At 29.8% G+C, this 19,715-nt stretch overlaps 5 protein-coding genes across 7 annotated transcripts in view; 3 read left to right on the forward strand and 2 right to left on the reverse strand.

Annotated features, from left to right (window-relative positions):
• LOC149486133 (SEC14-like protein 2) overlaps positions 1–5,380 on the forward strand; it is a 34,384-nt gene extending 29,004 nt beyond the window's left edge. The window contains exons 3-10 of the mRNA XM_089699466.1: positions 815–858; positions 1,139–1,259; positions 1,442–1,593; positions 1,903–2,041; positions 2,755–2,954; positions 3,843–3,988; positions 4,398–4,546; positions 4,816–5,380. Coding sequence (XP_089555592.1) covers positions 815–858; positions 1,139–1,259; positions 1,442–1,593; positions 1,903–2,041; positions 2,755–2,954; positions 3,843–3,988; positions 4,398–4,546; positions 4,816–4,973 — 1,109 coding nt within the window. The 3' untranslated portion in view covers positions 4,974–5,380. The remainder of the gene's footprint in view (positions 1–814; positions 859–1,138; positions 1,260–1,441; positions 1,594–1,902; positions 2,042–2,754; positions 2,955–3,842; positions 3,989–4,397; positions 4,547–4,815) is intronic.
• Srrm234 (Serine-arginine repetitive matrix 2/3/4) overlaps positions 1–19,715 on the reverse strand; it is a 186,784-nt gene that overhangs the window by 144,996 nt on the left and 22,073 nt on the right. For 2 of the 3 annotated variants that reach the window (XM_089699493.1, XM_089699492.1), the window contains exon 11: positions 18,334–19,287. The exons of the other annotated variant lie outside the window; for it this stretch is intronic. In XM_089699493.1, the coding sequence (XP_089555619.1) occupies positions 19,164–19,287 (124 nt within the window). In that variant the 3' untranslated portion in view covers positions 18,334–19,163. Of the gene's footprint in view, positions 1–18,333; positions 19,288–19,715 lie in introns of those variants that run through there. 3 annotated transcript variants of the gene reach the window in all.
• Positions 8,107–10,172, reverse strand: LOC149486135 (thioredoxin domain-containing protein 17-like). Its single transcript, XM_089698755.1, has 3 exons — positions 9,925–10,172; positions 8,936–9,017; positions 8,107–8,630 (listed from the first exon to the last, which is right to left on the reverse strand). Exons 1-3 carry the CDS (start codon positions 10,067–10,069, stop codon positions 8,474–8,476), a joined length of 384 nt encoding a protein of 127 aa, XP_089554881.1. The 5' UTR covers positions 10,070–10,172; the 3' UTR covers positions 8,107–8,473.
• Positions 10,605–14,788, forward strand: LOC149486136 (uncharacterized). Its single transcript, XM_089699467.1, has 5 exons — positions 10,605–10,808; positions 10,901–11,032; positions 11,121–11,293; positions 12,745–12,823; positions 12,965–14,788. The coding sequence occupies exons 1-5, from the start codon at positions 10,736–10,738 to the stop codon at positions 14,050–14,052; spliced, it is 1,545 nt and encodes a 514-aa protein (XP_089555593.1). The 5' UTR covers positions 10,605–10,735; the 3' UTR covers positions 14,053–14,788.
• LOC149486137 (peroxisomal membrane protein 2) lies at positions 15,877–18,271 on the forward strand. The gene is made up of 4 exons (XM_089699524.1): positions 15,877–16,285; positions 16,425–16,517; positions 16,829–17,111; positions 17,590–18,271. Exons 1-4 carry the CDS (start codon positions 16,197–16,199, stop codon positions 17,674–17,676), a joined length of 552 nt encoding a protein of 183 aa, XP_089555650.1. The 5' UTR covers positions 15,877–16,196; the 3' UTR covers positions 17,677–18,271.

Genomic DNA, 19,715 nt, shown 5'->3' on the forward strand with positions numbered 1-19,715 from the left:
AAAAGATAACGCATGCGATATTTTAAATATGAAATAAAGCAGCAAGATACAGGCGATACAGCATAGCAGCGATTTATTGATATGCCAAATTTATTTATAATCCGATTACCTTCCGATTACATTAAAGAATTAAAAATGATAAACATTTGCAACGTAATATGTTTTTAATATTTAATATGTTATAACTTACAGCTAAGAATTGATTTGCGCAAATCTGAGATAACATTTGAAAACACATGTAAAAGTTCATTGCCAATGTTGATTATTGTAAACAATATTAGTTACTTTGACCTGAATAGCGATTCACGCATCACTAATACAAACATATATTATCATTGCAATATGAAATATTGAATTGTAAAGTATTAGCTAGTTTGCTTCAATTTTAACATATAAAATCATACCTATCATATTTTCTGTTTCTCCCATTTATGTGAGAATAAAATATATAGGTAGAGCGGCTCGCATGTGAACATCCATTTTCTGTCATTAAAATATAATCCATACAACTAGATAATTTAGTTGTGTTAGTTGAACTAAATAAGTAAATGTATGTTTATCTATTACATACCTTTATCAATGTTAATGCAAATAGCAAGTGTAATAACTTATATGTATACATCAAGGTACCTATACATATTGTATTTGTCATAACAAAAGTTAAATAAGTAACATATTTTTCTAAATTATTTTTTATTTATATGTTTATCTATTACATAATTGAAATCATAGTTAATGCGAATAACAAGTGCAATAACCTTTTATTCTATTTATCATTTATCAGTTAACGTGTTTTTCTATTTTTTTGTTACAGCGAGACAATGGGACCCTGAAGCAGCGGAGAAAATGCTAAGAGACGTAAGTTATTTATAAATGTATACAATTGCAATTTTAAAAAACAACCAATACGTATAAAATCGGTGCAAATACTCAATTCAAGATAAAAAAAGTTCCTCATCGATAGAGCTTTAAGCTCTATTAACAAGATATACTCACTTCAAAATATATGGTTTTGATTTTTATTTCTCCAATTTGAATTCATATCACGATAATGATGATGAGCAAATTAAGATTTCCTGCAAGCAGGTAGATACTTTAAAAATTTCAAAACACTTTCAAAATAATGTTTTTTTTTCAGTCAATGAAATGGCGGGAAAAGTGGGGCATAGACACAACACTAAACTCTTGGCAGGCACCAGAGGTTTTGGTAAAACATTTCCCCAGCGGCAGCACGGGATTCGATAAGGAAGGATCTCCAAGTATGATTAATTTTTGTAATAATTTAATAAATAATTCCTGATCGAAAGTTTTTATAATAAAAAAAAACTTTTTTTTGTATATTTTTTGCCGAAACTGCATCTCAATCGTAGATTTAAAGCATTTTCCTTACGTACACGTATTACTTTTCAAAAAAAGGCTTTTAAATTAAATAAATTTCCAGTTATAATCGTGCCCTTCGTCGGTTTGGACGCGTGGGGAATGTTACATTCTGTTACGAGGACAGATCTTATAAGGATGATTCTGCGACATTTGGAACATTATTTGGCTCTCGGTAGAAAACAGGCTTTGACACATGGCCCTGCTGCTTTGAAGGTATGTTTAAAAAATTAGCTATTCATGCAAAACTGTTGGCTATTGATGTAGAGAATAAAGTTTAGGGTCTTGTTTCTGCTATAGTATATTATGTAGGTAATCGTTTATGAATGTAACGTAAGGACATTGTAAGTAAAACCAGTAAAACGAAGTTGGGAAAAAATTGTTACCACCTATAAAATAAAAAAATTAAAACTAACACTTTGCCCATAAGGTAAGAGGCGACACAATTTAAATACAAAACGTAAAAAAAACACTTGTCTCTGGTTTGAAATATTCTATCGCTAAAAATATTCTCTTTTTTTGTAGGTGACAGTAATATTCGATCTCGAAGGCTTCAACATCAGACAGTACGCGTGGAAACCAGCCGCTGAAATGGTGTTCACTTTACTGCAGATCTATGAAGCCAACTACCCTGAGATATTGAAGGCCTGCTTCTTAATAAATGGTAATATTATTTGTATGTCAAATAACAAAAATTCTATTTAAAATATTCAGTAGCATTTTTGCTAAGCATTTTCTATACTTAGCTGAAATTATATTGGAAACTTTATTCACTGCTCATATTATTTGTACTATTTGAGAATTTTACCAATCTTATGAAAGAATAAATTGAGCAAATGTAAGTATCTATTTGATTATATATGGTCTACTCTCAAAGAAAAAAAATCGATATCGATTACTAATAATTATACATGGTCGCTATATTTATGAGCTAGAACTCACACTATAATTTCCTCAGGATTATCATATATAAATACTTAGTTTTATTAATACTTAATTGTTTAACAAAGATAAGGCACCTAATTACATATTTCATAACATTTAATTATCTGGCATTGGAAAGAGAATGTTTTATAATCGTTTACGTGAAAAATAATAAAGATTATGTATTCGTAATAATTTTCATGGTTAATCTCCCATAATTTTCTTGTAATATACAAAAAAGAACGCTATTGTGTTGCAAATTTAAGTTTAATATTACACTATGTACTTTTATGTATGTACTTTTAGCTACATAATAAAAGGTTTTAATGAAACCTTATACAGTATATTATTATCTTTTATAAAGAGCTATTTTTCTCGAGGTTGAATGAGATTATATTATGCAAAAATCTATTATATATTATAATTGTGTTAAAAATTAATATTCTTTTTCAGCGCCAAAAGTATTTTCCCTCGCATTTTCCGTTGTCAAGAAGTTCATGCACGAATACACAATATCGAAAATTCGGATATTCGGCACAGACCCTAAAAAGTACCAACCACAGATACTCGCGCTCATAGACAAGGAATTCCTTCCCGTGCACTATGGCGGCTCTATGGTTGACGAAAATGGCGACCCTAAATGTAGTTCCTTGGTAAGTTTGTTTTTCGACGATGTTTCCTTGTTGCATATTACTTTTTTATTGAAAAAAAATCCCTGAAATTCACTAAAGCCCATGGAATGCATTCTAAGAACAGAACTTCTACGTGAGGTTTAAACTTTCCTATACACGTCATTATGCTACTTTTTGAACTCACGGAACTACAAAAAGGTTCAATCTAAATGAAAGTCATCTAATCGAGATCATAATGAGATCTCATTTTCCGATTATACACAGACAATATTATAATGTTATGTAATTTATTTCTAAACATTTATTATGCTACATTTTTCATTTTCATAAAATATAATCAACAGGAAGTAATGTACTTGCAGATTACAGGCCATTATAGATAATTTCCTTGTGACAGTGTGATTGAGTAAAAATTATATTGCAAAATATACTGTACTGTATCTATACCTACTAATAAATTACGAATTGCTTTTTTCCGTGTCTATATCTAAACTAATATTATAAAGCTGAAGAGCTTTTTTGTTTGTTTGAACGCGCTAATCTCGGGAACTACTGGTCCGATTCGAAAAATTCTTTCGGTGTTATTTATCGAGAAAGGCTATATGCCATATACCATCACGCTACAACCATTAGGAGTGGAGCCACGGGGGTGAAACCGCGCGGAGCAGCTAGTCTGTAATATATATAACTATATAATATCTATTTTATATCGTATTGTATATGTCGTAGACAATTTCTATAATTTCGTCTTTTACAAACGGAGTCGTCAGTTTACAAACACTCGGCATTTTGTATTATACCGAGAATTTGGAATTGAATAGATTCGTGTTATTTTAAAACTAAAACATAAAAGCCGGCTTTCAACAGTCTCCGTGCGGATTTAAGGAATTAATAAAATTACTTTTACAGGTAAAACCAGGGGGTAAAGTACCAAAATCATATTATTCCCGTAACATCCAGGAAGAAGACTCAGAGCATTACACACGAGTGACTGTAAAGACTGGAGAGAAGCACGTCGTTGATTTACTATGTCCCGATAGCGAGAGTGTACTCAAGTAAGTACATATTTCATTGTTATTTATTATACAAATTGCAGAAAAATTAACATTAATATTATACGAAGAAAAATAACAAAAATTTGTTCTACGCTTTCAAATATATCGTCAAATTGAAATTAACAACAGTTAAAAGTGATATCGATTTATTAATAATGTGGGAATGCAATAGAACAAGTTTTGGGCACTATCTAAATTCGATTGTATAGAATAACGTATGTGCTCGTCTTTTAAGCAGATATTATGTAGATTTATTGCGTGCGTTGCGTTCTTTATGTGGTTATTAGGATATTTGCCTAAAGTGGCAGTATAGGTTGCAAGTTATTGTATCTAGTACATGTGTACTAAAATGTTTGAGGAATATAGAAAAATTTAAACTTACTCATTCCTTAAAAATATTTATTTTCAGATGGGACGTAGGCGTCGAAAACCACGATATAAAGTTCCTAATAAAGAAACGTGATGCAGAAGGCAATGAGAGCATTGTTCATGGGCCAAGGAAACTCTCTGAAGGACCCGCTGATGTTGGCGTTATGCCTGTTACGGGGCCTGCTACTTGTATGTATTTATTTATTTAGAAAAAAAAATACAAAAAATCGACTAATAGTGATGTAATAAATAAATTTAAAAAGTCCATCAAAAATGATACATATTAAATGATACGTATACTTAATAAAATAAAGGTTAATTTAAAACCAAATATGCTCTAGTCTCGAATAAAAAAATCTGTGCAAAAATAACAGTCACATTGAGGTATGACTTAGAAAATAAAAACACATCTACTTTTTGTTGTATGTTTTCTAAACAAAATCTTTTCCCCATTTCAGATTCAGTAGTATTCGACAACAAAAGTTCTTACCTACGCAGTAAGAAGGTATATTACGACGTTCTAATTTCAATTCCGTCCAGAGATCTCAACATGACAGACGTGCCTGAAGACGAATTGGCGGATTTAAAAATTGCCGCCTCGAGTTCTGATGAATAAAAATTGTCTATGGTGCTGTTAGTGATATTTTTAGGTGGCAGTTTGTTTTTCAAAACTCAAAATATCTTAATAGAAATAAAAATAGACATAATATTATAATATGATAATATTATATCCTCTATAGTCGCCCTTGCATTAAAATGAGACAAGTTATAATATAATAAAGTTATCTCAATTGATTGTACAGGGATAGTACAATTTATTCTAAAGTAATTGCCTTATAGCATAGTATCCTATAGTTATGACATACAAAATATACTTATTCGTGTTTAAACAATATTATATGACTGTTACAAAAGAAGAATAAAACAATTAGCTACCACAAATAATTATCAGTAGTTATAGTAGTAGTTAGTCACTTATATCAGAAAAATGAACTGACGTTATTTTTTAATATGCATATACTATTTTAGCCAATAAGCTATCAGCTTTTTATTAGGTATATTTTCAATTTTATAGCCCTTGCATTAAAATGAGACAAGTTATAATATAATAAAGTTATCTCAATTGATTGTGCAGGGATAGTACAATTTATTCTAAAGTAATTGCCTTATAGCATAGTATCCTATAGTTATGACATACAAAATATACTTATTCGTGTTTAAACAATATTATATGACTGTTACAAAAGAAGAATAAAACAATTAGCTACCACAAATAATTATCAGTAGTTATAGTAGTAGTTAGTCACTTATATCAGAAAAATGAACTGACGTTATTTTTTAATATGCATATACTATTTTAGCCAATAAGCTATCAGCTTTTTATTAGGTATATTTTCAATTTTATAACATATTTTTTGCGTTGTAGCAAATTAGTGCGGTCAATATAGACATTTGAAGCTACATTAATTACCATCAAGCTGATAGTTAGAAAAATTTGGTCGACAATTATACGTTAGAACCAGTTCAAACTTTACTCCCACCCGCGCCGGAACAACTATTGAACACCATAACAACTTGCAACTTTTAAGCTCGTTATATCTCAAAAACGATAGTACGACGTAGCTATTAGAAAAAAAAGTATTGATACCTTTTTTGTAGATAATTTTGAGATCTACAATTTTTATCCGAAGTAATTTTTGATGAAACTTACCGTTTACGCGAAAATAGCGAAAAACTCATATTTTTGACCTTTGACCTTGAATAGTTTTTTTAGCTCGTACCGAAATGATGGGGAACTCTCAAATTTTCTTTTTTATTATGTTTTAAACAATTTTTCTAATTCTTAGCTTGATGGTAATTAATGTAACTTCACTCTTCTTGCTTGGCTTAATTTGATAGGTGTAAATGCATATTTTTTATCGCTCAATTTTTTTTTTTTTCAATATTGATCTATCAATTATTTTTTCAAAGTATATTTGGTACCTATTGAAATTTATCAGTTACTCTTACATAGATAATTTGATTAGTTGTTATATATATAGATAAGACTTTAGGTTATTCTGTGATATTTGGGAAACATGATTTTTTTTATGAATTTTTAACGGTTCTATGCTTCGTCTGAATTGACGGACGACGATTATTTTTGTTATTCTACAATAATTTAGTGAGATATACCTAGTTTATTAATTATTGACGTTCTTTAAAAAACTAGACTCACAATCGCATAGAAAAATGTACGAGTAGCGATATCGATATATGAAAGATATAAATTATAATTAACATTTAACACCTTATTTCGTGGCAGTAACGTTAAAAATCAATTATGCAATGGCATAATAGCAATCATGATAAAACTGTATAAGAAACGTAGGCAGAGTTTTGCGTCGGACAATTCTTTAGATTGTGAGTTTAATTATTGTTTTTTAGGTACGTCAATATGTAACAAGTTAAATAAATACTTGATACTTTTGAATATAAGTACAAAGACATCACTGAAAATAATATCCTAAGGAATGTTTGGATATTTGACTAACTACCTTGGTTATTGGTATTGGAAATTTGAAGACTAGATTTGTTCATGGCATTTTTTATAAAATAATATCATTATTACTAAAAATATGTAGAAATTGGTTATCATTTTGTCTATCAAATATTGTTAGACAAAAATAAAGACTAAGACCAGGGGCGTAGCTACCGCCGTATCTGCCGTATCAAATATACGGGGCCCCCGCGCCAAGGGGGCCCCCAACGTACGCTTTTGTGAGAAATCTTTACCCTCCCTAAGGGCCCCCAAACAAATTTTTATACGGGGCCCCGCCAAGGCACGCTACGCTTCTGACTAAGACCAAAATACTTATACTTACCTATAAATAAAAAAAAATGTAGATTATTAGTCCTTTATTCACTACATATTACAATTACAATAATTTCCTATTAAGGGTAATTAGGGAGCTCGTTATGTAATTACATATTAGATTTCTCAAGATTTTAATTTCAAGTATTTATACAAAGTAGACCGTACCTTTTCCCCCATTTTTTATTAGATAATTCACATGAAACATTTTATTACATTTCTGAACGAGTTTTATGTACCTACCTACTAAATATTATGTAAAATGTACTTACGGGCAATGTTGAACTTCTTAGCTCTTAACTGCTTACAATATTTTGGTCAAACTATAGATTCATCAACGACTATCCAATCGGAAAAGTACCATTTTGAAATTTACTTCTTCAATAGATATAAGAGTTTGAGTATAAAACCACTGGCTAATGAAACATAATAATAATCAATGTAAGTACTTTATTTTGTACTTATTTGTTGTAATATATAATTTATACTGATAACTTGTTTTATTTAAACCTTTATACCTACCTAACCTACCTTTTAACCTTTACTTTTAGTATTATATTATCTGCGTTATAGCTATGTTTTGGTAAGTTTGTATCACTACTGATCACTGCCAATTACTATGACAAAAGGCGGTCGAAATTCGATCTCCATAATCTAACTACTGTCAATTGTATTCCACAGCATGAATCAGCATAATATAATAAAAAAAATTGCCTTGCAAATTGTAATAGGTACATAACGAATTTGTGATCAATATTTTTAGACTCAATGTTTTTTATTTGTCATTTAGAAGATTCTTATAGATCTCCAAACAAGATAATGAGAACCCTAACCCTATAAATACGGGTTCTCACTTCTCATTAAGGATAAGGATGAGTTAAATAAAACCAGTATGTAAAAATTCAAAAGGATTTATTAAATATCCTTACCTTATTTATATACATATTTCCAGAACAAAGATATCAATGAAAAAAAACATCTGCCCTAATAAATATTGACAGGAAATAGCTTTTAAAACATTTTTATCATAGACTGTTACATTTTTACCACACTTAAACTCTATGAAATACCATGTTTTATTACACAAAAAAATTACCATTGTACAGTTGAATAAAACCAATACTGGATATTGTTGAATCTTTCATTGATTTCAAATATTTTTTTTTGCTACTAGTTATAGCATATTAATGCTCCATTATAAGTAAAATGTGACATTTTTAAGCAATAATAACACAATACAATGTCTACACTTCCAAAAATAATTAATCTTCCTCATCTTCAAATAACATTTGTAAGAGTTCTCTCTTATTGCACTGACTACCCTCTAGCCTCTGTACACCTTTCCATTTGATGATTGTAGGAATTACCATAAGCCTTGTTCTGGTATCTGTTCTGAAAGGACACTCGGGGTTTTTCCAACTGAAATTATTTTTTAATACATAAAAAATTTAAATATAGTAAAGCAGTTTTTATTTTATTTATAAACTTTAATGAGCCTCTTTTTTAACAGACACCTATATATGCTTAGATCTTTAAAACTATGCATTGCATTTTGGTACAGTTTTTTAATAGAGATTCAAGAGGAAGGATTTAGTAGATAATTTATTAAGTTTTAGACACAGCTGGTGAAGCCGCGGGCAGAAAGCTAGTACAAGTTAAAAGATACTTGAAAATAAAATTAAAAAATGAAATAACTAAATAAGATAAATAATTTTCAAACTTACTAGTCTCTATCCCCAACATCCACATAGGCAAATATGAAATCCTTCTTTACTTCATTTAAAAATGCTTGCACAATTGGTTCAGCTGTAAATAAAAAAAATTAAGTAAGTATAAAATTGCTGTATCAAATTTTTTTGTTAACCGTCTTGGTTTTTTTTTTCCTGAACTTCTCTATCTATTGAAAAAAGATTTGTTTAATTGAAGAAAACATTACTGCTTATAAATTATATCAATACAATACATGTATGTTATACATTGTAGTTTGTACTATATCATGTTACATATCATAAAATCCGTCCACAATTTCTTCTTTATCTGTTTCTATAATAATGAATACAATTGAAGTAAGTCAAATAATAATTCCATGTAAATTATCCTTTAAATAAAAGAAAAAGATTGTAATTCACATACACAATCCATTTGATATTCCTTAATAATAAACCTCTACCACAATACAAATATTGTGAAACCTACCCAGTTGGCAGTACATACACCAGCTCCTACCATTCTCCTTTTTAGCACCATTAAAGAAAAAATACACATGTTTATTTTTATTGGACAAACTTTCAATAAAACTGGTGAATTCCTCATAATTCTTTAATTCAACAATTTTTTTAGATGGAGTTTTCTTTGGCATAATTATTATAACTACATAATTACAATGACATAGTTGTCATACTTAACATTTCTATATAATTAAGCATGAAGTTTCTAAGCTGATATTTAATACGAAAATAATGAAATGTTTGTGTGCATAAAAAATCATGATTAACTCCACAATAAAACTAATTAATTAACTGTACTTTTACCCAATCTTAAGTTATTGTCATTATATAGATTAACTACGAAATTAAAACGGTAAATCATTAAATTTATTTCAAACATCAGAGCTCGTCTATTAATGGTTTTATGAGTAAATATATGTTATACTTAATAGAATAATTCACAGTATCTACTAACACAAAATCTTATCAGTTTATCGTTCAATTACCTATCTCACAATCAGGGCACCAACTTTTTCCTTCGGCAGTTTTGGAACCGCTAAAGTAAAATAGCACCAGAGGACCTTCAGGATCTATGCTCTGAGTATAATTAACAAAGGCATCAAAACCTTTAATTTTTGCTATTGTCACCATTTTGCTCAATTTTACGGGTTACTGAAACAGAAATATTAAATAAACAATAAATATTTTAAACAAACTTCTCAGTTAAGTTTTGGCTTTGTCATTAATTTGATCATGCTGTCAAGTGTCAGTTGTCACTGATTTATCATTGTCACACGTCATTCTCACAGATAATTTAGTAATTATCGGTCGTAACCTCACAGTTAAAGTTTTCCGCAATACCTATAACTTACTGATGATTTTTACAGAAAGACAGCAGAAGTTAAATTAAATTAAATCAAAGGCGATTATTACAAACGCCTCATAAATAACACTAACTTTCCAACACAGGTTAAAAAGAGTCACACATTTTTACGTAAAAAATATTTTTCTATGATGTAGGTAATTAAAATTTAATGAAATACCATACTTATTTATATTAATTATAATTATTTGTATGTGCTTGTATGATATCGTAATTTGGTTCAATAATTTTCAACTGTCATTTCTAATTATTATAACGCGTAACAGCGTAAAATGAATCTCAGAAACGCTTCTTCAACCTCGGTCTTCAACGGTCGCCGTCGGATGACAGTTGATAAATAAATTTGAAAAACTAGCGATGTTGATTTTGTATTTTAGCTTATTTTAGTGTGCAGATTTAGATTTATGCTGATAAATAAATAAAAAATATTGGAAATGGATACAACTGCGAAAAGTAGGCCTAAATTCCAGGCCATGACGATGGCAGAATTGCTACCAGGATTAAGTGGTACGTTTTATGTGTTGTGTTTTGAAATTTCATAAAGCTTTGATTATTAACCAAATTGTTATAATTATTATTAAATATCATAACTTTTTCAGGTATTTGTTCAAATAATTCTATGCAATCGTTAACTACAATAAAGCAACCACGAAAAGCTTTGGCCGAGACTCGAACAGCAGTTAAATCTATTAAACCTATGACTATAGCTGAAATGCAAGCTGGAATACTTGGTACAAAATTAGAATAATGATATTATCTCGATATTTTTAAACAGACAGTCAAATTATTCATAATTTTTTGATCATTGTTTATTTTTAGCTTTAAAAGATAAAACACCAAGGCGACCAGCACAGACAGCTGAGTCATCTAATAAAAAGAATTGGAACTCATCAGTAAAAGTGGAAAATAAATTTCGAAGGACAACTATTATGAATGAACAGATGAAAAACAAACCAGTGAAAAAATCATTGAACTTTCAATCTAAACCAAAGGTAACAAGGATTTGGCACTATCCATTCTCTTTTTATTTATGTATTCTATTTAATTTGCCAATTTATAACTGTAGTGTATCTATGAAATAGATGTAAGTATACATTGTCTCACTTACACCAGTTGTCTGGCTAGCTCATAGCTGTCGTTAGTCTGTAGGTCTAGTTGTACTGTTAGTACAGTACAATAACTTTTTGTGAGTTAGGAATATGAAAGAAAGAAAGACAACATTAAAATTAAACACAGATATGTAGGTTTTAAAGCTATGCTTATTGGATTTGTGTGCAACTACAGAAACAATTATTATTAGTTTTATTGTTATAACCCTTAGCAGGTATCGTGGGTCAAATTTGACCCAGAAGCGAAACATTTTCGGTTATAATTCTTTTAATATTTATGCAACGACTGTGCGCTTCTACGTATTCTCAGTACGTCACTAGCTGCGGCGGGGGGTGGAAGTGCAGCGCTGGGACTATCTTAGGAGTGGAGGTAAGTAGCTGTCTGGGTCACGTTTGACCCACGACACCAAATAAGTAACTTTTTTCACTGAGTGTAATTACGTACTTTTTTTGTTTTAGTGTTTATTTGTACTATAATGGCGGCTTTCTGAACGACAGACAAATCGAGGAGTTGATATAGACGACTTAAGTGATGATTTGGAATCGGAAAATGAAAGGACACCAAATATAACCCAACTTTGTGACGACGAAATCATCGACGACGATCGAGACAGTCCCTAACCTGTTAGTTGCTCAGAAGACTGTATTGTGACTTGTATTTTGGAGTAAGTTCTGACGACAGTGAAAACGAAGAGGAGAATACGAGAATAAGAGAAAATACGAGAGATGAGAGCGAAGAAGATGGTCAGTCAGAAGTCATTTTGGTTTTGGTTGTCATTTTTTTTATTTTATGCTGATCTCAGAAGTAATTTATTTTTTTGTTATTATAAAGATATAAGAAGTGCCATAAATATCTTTTACTTAAATTTTTTCTTACATTTCTATTTTTTTTTATGTTTTAAGTTCACACTAACCAAAAAGTGCCAAAAAATAAGGTTATTTACAAATGCGTGTAAAACATAATATTTTTTTTATATTCTAAAATTAAACAAAGTTTGTAAAAAAATATTTGTTTATTTCATAACTAACCATATTTTATACAAATTATAAAAAATCAACGTTCTACAACAGATTGTTTGGTATGGGTAAAATTTGACCCACGATACCGGTAGTGTTGCCAAAAAAGGCGATACCAGCTAAGGGTTAAAAAAGTTATAAATAGTAGACCCCACAGCACACTCTTAAATTGTAATTGGTTTCATAATCTTGAAGAAATTGTGTTGTACAATAAAAATTTAATCAGACCTTTATTCCTCATATTTAGAATCTTGAATGTAGGAATTTTATATTATACCACGGATCCAGTTATTTATTATCCCATTAACAAATTTCAGCCATCTTTGAACACAAGGAAAACTGGATTCAATCCAGAAACACCAAAATTCCCCAAGCCAGCTGTAAAAGCTAAGAAAGGTAAACATATTAATATTTTCTTAATTCAAAGTTAGTATGATATATATGGTAATTACTCGAATGTTTTTCATTGTAATTTATGTATTATATTATGAATTACAAAATTGTTGTTTTTTTTTAATATATTTGTACTATTTACAGCTATATCTCTAATAAGAATCAGTGGTGTATGTAAAATAGCAGAAACTCCAGCTTCAAGCAGGCCATACAGAGTGACAATAGCAAATAAAGAAAACTATTCATACATATCAAATGTTCCCAAACACAATCCAGTCACACCAAAAAGCATATTAAAGCAGAAACTGAAGCCGCCAATACCAGATACTCCAATATCCAACATTTCATGGAAATCAAGTGACACTAGTTTCTTGCAAAAGGAGAAAGAAATCAATGACATAGAAGAGAAGAAAACGGCCAAGGTGGAAGAACCTACATTAGAAAATATAGCAGAAGTGTCACCACCAGTATCCACACCATTCAAGGAATACAGAAATGTACAGGAATTCTTCAGTAATTCCAATAATGTTTCGTTGAACGAAGACTCCATACTTTACAATGACAATACTATAATGAGTTTTGATAACTTGACTAACTTAAAAGAGACAAGTAAACGAGAAGAAAGCGTTATTGTGTCTCTATGTGACTTGTTGAATAAAGCAACCGTTAACAATACAGAGAGTATAAACTCTGAACTGAATGATTTATTACAAACAGAGAAACAAGTAAAAGACAGTGTAATAACAATAGAAAATTGCATTAATTTTTTGACGCGTATTAAGAAGTCATACTTGAAACGTCAGAAGCATGTTCAAAAATTAATACAGGACAAGCAAAACAGCCAACCATTACAAACAAGTGAGATTAAACCTGAAATTAAAGTTGAGCAAACTATAGACAATGTACCAATAACTGAGACAGACAAAAATACATTGACAAGCAAACCATGTTCCGTCATCAAGTCACCATCTTACAAAATACCAAAGAAAAATCTTTGCTTGCGGAAGAAAGTGTTCCATAAATCAATGCCAAATGTATCAAGTAGTGTACAGTCACCTACAATGCTAGATAGCAGTAACGTCATTGCTCACAACATGTATATGCAAATGAAAGAAAACATGAAGTTTCTGAACACACCGTTGAAAATGAGAAATAATGAAATACCTGACACTCCAGCAATTACATCTCATAACTTACAGAGTCAGTTGGATAAATTGTACAATGGTAGCTAGGTGCGAACTCAGATTTTGATGTACATAACAATATTTCTTGTAAACATATTCTTACTACACTACAAAGGCCATCAAAGTGCCAATTTTAAGTATCGTAAAATAAATAGGATAATGGCTGACTGAAATCATAAATTTTATAAAGAATTGATTTTGAAATTAAACTTAGCTACTGTACAAAATTAGCCAAATTTAATTTATTAAGGATGTAATATAAATTTATTTTAAAGAGTTTTATTATGAAATATTCTATTAAAACGCACAAGTCTTCAGAGTTCAGATATTATAATGATACAGTTTTTAATAATATGGGTCCCTTATAAATAATAATAATATGTATATGAGTTATGAAATTGCATAACGCAGGGCTGATAACTATACTTATATTATATTTTTATACTTCTAGAAATTTCGCTTTTTGATTATTGAATAATTATTATTGTATATTAATGAAGGATAATATAATATAATTATTAAAAACTAACTACATGATGTCTATATGTCACTATGGTTGTAATTATTTAGTATAATTTATGAATGTTCTTTAATGTCTTTATTATAATCTTATTATAATAAATAAACTATTCTCTCTTATTGTGGTTTTATTTTTTTAAATCCTAATTCTTGTTTCTCCTCATGTGTTTCAAACTTTCAACGCCCAAGGCAAGTTTAGTAGTAGATTAATGTATAATCATTGTATAATATAATAAGTAAAAAAAATGTATGGCGTCTTGCTCACTCGGTCGAACACGTCATTATTCTTTACTAGCTTTTCACCCGCAGCTTCGCCCGCGCAGTCAAAGAAAAACCCGCATAGTTCCTGTTCCCGTGGGATTTCCGGGATAAAACCTATCCTATTTCCCGGGATAAAAAGTAGCCTATGTCCTTTCTCATACAAATAGTAGTATGGATTACCTAGTTAGCACAGGCTTAACACTTTCGTGCTTATTATTTTTAAACGTAATACTTGTAATTCCGGAAATTCAGTAATTATGAAATTGATAAAAGCGCCATCTATTAGAATCTTGCAGTAATTTGTGTGCAATTAGTTATGCCTAGTCATCGCTAGATGTCACAGAAATAAAATATAATACATCTGATCTTGATGTAGATGGCGCTAGTAGTTTGTACTTTAGTGTGATATTTTAAGTTTGCATCTAAATCAATATTAATATAACCATCAAAACTTTAATTATACATTTTTTCTTAGTGCTTTATAGTATTTGTATTATATTTCACGAATCGTATAGTATTGAAAATGAATACAGCGCCATCTATTAGAAGTAGGCTATAGTCATTATTAATTTCGATTCTTCTATTCACCACTAGATGTCTCTGATACAAAGTATATTCTAAGGAATACTCACCAAACTTGGTGCAAACAGTATATTTTTATTTTTTTTATTGTTAATAAACAATTAACAAACAAACAATTATTTATAGCAAACAATTAAGAACAAACCATGAACTAACGATATGGCATATTAAAAATTAAAATTAATAAAAAAAAGACGGGTTGCACTCCGGGAGTGCCGGCAGAAGTGAAAACGTACTCTTTGGTGAAAACTTGAAACCACAGCTTGAAACTTGACGTTGAGCATGTTTGATATTTTGGAATGGTATCCGATAAGGTCACGTGTCCTGACGCGAGTTTAAAATTTTATACCCATTACAGAAAAAGTGCTCAACGCCGCTAAAGAAGTTTTCACTTCAAAAAGGTGAGCTCGTTGATAATTAGGTATGCGTAGGTATGTATTGATAGTTTGATAAGGTAGGTACCATGACACCGAGCATGACACCTGACAGCCTGACAGGTAGCAGTAGCTCAAGCTGTCAACAGACCTGTCAAGTGTCAATAGTTCAAGTATTTTTTACCAATTCACTTTTTTGAAATAAAATAATCTTTAAATGACTATCATTCAATAGTCATATCATAATTATTTTGATAATTACTTTTGCATTAATCTTTGATATAGGTATTATTCGTTAAATAGATTCTACTTGAGAGTTTTGTATACAATATTTCCTTGAGCAAGAGCTAAATAGTAAATACCGTACTTTGCGATAAGTGATAACACAATCAAAATTTAGTTTTTGTTTTGAACTCGCTGAAAAGTGTCGTGTGCCTTGTTTTACATTCTATAAAAATGTCGTTGTCGAAACCTATTATGAATCTGGTTGCTTCCTATTTACAAAACTTGTATTTGCACCCGATTAAAACTAAATCTCTAACCAGGTATCGTATAGTTATTATTAAAGTTTGTCTTAAAGGTCAAAGTACATTTTTAAACGATGATAATAGTTAATAAACGAAATTTTTTCGAGTACATGATTATATGACCCAATATATTTTACAACTCTTGATAATTTTATAGCTGTGTGATTGGCTGTGCTGGTAGTATAGCATCTCAAGTAGTTGCTGGAGTAAATCTGAAGTTTGACCCAATTTTTGCATATGGATTATATGGGTATGTTATTTCATCTATCTACATAATTAATTCAAGCACTATCTAGATTGCTAATGTAATAGGAATATTGAAAAGTAAACTGGTAAAATATTGAGTGTTAATTTCCTGTTTCATTGGTAATGTAGTAATTATATTACCTATTATGTTATATGCCACTCATAGATAATAATATGGCTTTTTATTTGGAAAATAATTTTTAAAATTGGTTCAGTAGTTCTGACATCTACCTACAATGTCACAAACTTACCTCTGTTTAATATTAGTATGGATGTTATCAATCATGATTAATTAACATGTTCCTATCATTTCAGGTTGATATTTGGGGGCAGTATACCACACTTTGTCTATGAACTCATTGAGACACTATTCCCATACAATTCAGCATTTCCTCTTGCCAAGAAGCTATTATTTGAGAGGCTGATAGTGGCCCCATTTATGCAGGCTTTCTCGTTATATACACTCGCAAGATTTGAGGGAAAGAATCACAATGCTGCGGTCAAACAACTTAATAATTTATACATGACTGTTTTAGAAGCTAATTGGAAATGGCTTACACTTTTCCAAGTTATCAACATGGCTTTTATTCCACCAATGGTAAGTGCTGCAGTTTATTTATTTAATGAGTAATGAGATATTTTACTAGGAGGATCAAGAACAATTGCCCATAATTATAACTCAAGGCAAACAAAAATAATGAAACTTTGCTTGTGTGTATCCAGTATATCAAATAATGTCTCTAATTTCAGTTTAAAAATTGCAACCCCCTATATGTATAGGGCTCCCTTGAATCTTAATTCTTGGGTCATGTGATTCTATATCTGTGATACAAGACATTTATAATAAGTAACACAAGCATGTTATTATCTGATAAATAAAGTTTGAATTACAGGCAATATTCAATGTATACATAGAACAAACAATTATTGTATTTTCCTGTTAAAATGATATGAGGAAAATTTACAACGGTATTCCATCATAGGATATTTTGAATAAGCAAAATAGGAATTAAATTTATATTATAAAATTTAAAGGATCTCTATTTAAATACATATATTTTTTTAATTATTTTCAGTTGCGTGTTCTCTTTATGAATGCTGTCGGATTCGGATGGGCGATGTTCATAGCTTCGAAAAGGCGACAAAATCAGAAAAAAGAATGAGTGCTTCCTAATTACATAAAGACTGGTGGTGGCATTTTCATTGGTACTGAATTTAAATAAGGCTTGTTATCTTTAATAGTGATAAGACATATTTTGCATAATATAAGATAATTTTTATAGCATGTTACGATGGGGGTTATCTTTTATATTTCTGCATATAACTGGTCAGAAATACATTAAAAATCTGTATCTGTAACATTTGACTGCATATTTTTAGATTCTATTTTGGTCTTTCACATTGCAAAGAATTAAAATATGATCATAATATTGATTAGTATGATAGTGTTATTTCAAATTACCTTTTGAAAGACTTACCAACAACATTCCTACATGAATAATGATATGGGTGTTCAGGGTTGTATTGTATTTGATAACTTTTTTAATGTAAATATAAAGATGATGATTATTTTGATGGGTTAGATATGTAAAGGTTAGTAAAATTACACTGAATGAGTTATCTATTTTATTGTACATAAAACAAATGTTGAATGTTAATATCAAGTTTATTATGGCTTATAAGCATTGACAAAGTCAAAACTGTTTAAGAATCTGCAAGTTTTATATTCATATGTTTTTAATAAAACTTTTAATCTGATTCTTGTGTATTATTTTAGTCTCTTGTTATTGCTTATTACATTTAAATGCTTACTTCGCTAGGGGAGAGATAAACAGCAAAGGATTTTACTAGACACAGTTAATACATATGTATACACACAGACACTGGTGTAGAATTCTGCATTATTTTGTACTGTATGTTTACTCAATACACTACAAAGATTGTATTTGTCGCTTAAATTAAATTTTTTGACATAATTTCGATGCCAGTATTTTACTAGAAAAAAAAATAGAAATCAGTAATAAAAATAAATCCTGACTTCGATTTTTCAACCTTTTTGTTGGTACAATACAATTAAATTAAAATATCATTGCTATTAACATCTATAAATAGTGTTGAACTTCTTTCGCACATTATAAATACCAAGTAAATGTTGCATGGTTCACTTCCATGACAAAATGTATATGACTAGTGAGATTTAAAATACATTCAATAAATATATTGCACATTAATCTAATAAAACTTAGCTTATTATTGTTTTGAGTATTCTGGTGCCTTTCCTATATCTAAAGGGAATAAAATTATCAACAATTCAAAATAAATTAATAACATGACAATAAAAAATAAAATGAATAAATTAGATTGTAAAAAAAAGTTTACATTACATATTTGACTAGACTTTGGTACACAATTATGACTAGTAAGTATTACGAAAATTGCGATGGGTGTAAAAATAAAAATAAATTGACAAAATAAAATATGTTATAAGTACATTGAAAGTATTGAAGCAAAAAAAACTATGTTACCGATTTTCTATGACAGATAAAAGATTTTTTACACCCAGCACATTAAAGTTATAAATAATAGACTTTGGTCTAGTTGACCATAGACAAAGGTAACCACGGACAAAATAATATCAATTGTTCTATTTTTATTCGCGTTCTTGGCGCGGGGATCGCGACCAGCTCCTGTCTGATGACCGACTGCTGTAGTAACTTGCGCTTGAAGGAGAAGAGGGGGTCGGCCTCCGGTATGGAATCGGGCGTTTACGTGCGCTGTTTTAATTGTTAATAATATTAATCGGTTAGTAAGCGAATTAACGGTTAGTACATGCTTCATATTATTATTGAAATTAATGTATGATGCTTTTTGCTGAAAATAACACTGTAAGTGTTTTGAATGAAAGTTAATAGATTATTATAAGTATTATGTAAGTGATATAAATATGTGTAATAGTTGAATTATGTAGTGTTATTAGTTTACGATGATTCTTCATTTACAAACTAAAGACTACCAAACGATCCAAATGTCCGTTTTTCAAAATATAATGAATAATTAGTTGGCAAGTCTTTAATTTCTAATGTATACAAAATAAGTTAAATATTGCTTACCTCTCAAAATCGAAGCCTTATCTAGCAATTCAGGAACAGAAAAAATATTTCAATGATTTTACTAAAATGTGTATAATAAAGCTTGGTTTCTA

Source organism: Colias philodice, chromosome 9 (genome assembly GCF_061535455.1).
Source record: "Colias philodice isolate Cphi_HAF_F1 chromosome 9, ilColPhil1 Martin Lab GWU primary, whole genome shotgun sequence".
NCBI classification, from domain to species: Eukaryota; Metazoa; Arthropoda; class Insecta; order Lepidoptera; family Pieridae; genus Colias; species Colias philodice.

What these genes read in the sequence shown, in the direction of transcription:
- LOC149486135 (XM_089698755.1), bottom strand. Translation starts at nt 10,069, where the DNA reads ATGGTGACAATAGCAAAAATTAAAGGTTTTGATGCCTTTGTTAATTAT. An exon ending in GTGCCCTGATTGTGAGATAG is followed by an intron (nt 9,018 to 9,924) that starts GTAATTGAACGA and finishes TTTTATTTACAG; the next exon opens with CTGAACCAATTGTGCAAGCA. An exon ending in GATGTTGGGGATAGAGACTA is followed by an intron (nt 8,631 to 8,935) that starts GTAAGTTTGAAA and finishes AAATAATTTCAG; the next exon opens with TTGGAAAAACCCCGAGTGTC.
- LOC149486136 (XM_089699467.1), top strand. Translation starts at nt 10,736, where the DNA reads ATGGATACAACTGCGAAAAGTAGGCCTAAATTCCAGGCCATGACGATG. An exon ending in AATGCAAGCTGGAATACTTG is followed by an intron (nt 11,033 to 11,120) that starts GTACAAAATTAG and finishes GTTTATTTTTAG; the next exon opens with CTTTAAAAGATAAAACACCA. An exon ending in AGCTGTAAAAGCTAAGAAAG is followed by an intron (nt 12,824 to 12,964) that starts GTAAACATATTA and finishes TACTATTTACAG; the next exon opens with CTATATCTCTAATAAGAATC.
- LOC149486137 (XM_089699524.1), top strand. Translation starts at nt 16,197, where the DNA reads ATGTCGTTGTCGAAACCTATTATGAATCTGGTTGCTTCCTATTTACAA. An exon ending in AAAACTAAATCTCTAACCAG is followed by an intron (nt 16,286 to 16,424) that starts GTATCGTATAGT and finishes ATAATTTTATAG; the next exon opens with CTGTGTGATTGGCTGTGCTG. An exon ending in TTTGCATATGGATTATATGG is followed by an intron (nt 16,518 to 16,828) that starts GTATGTTATTTC and finishes CTATCATTTCAG; the next exon opens with GTTGATATTTGGGGGCAGTA.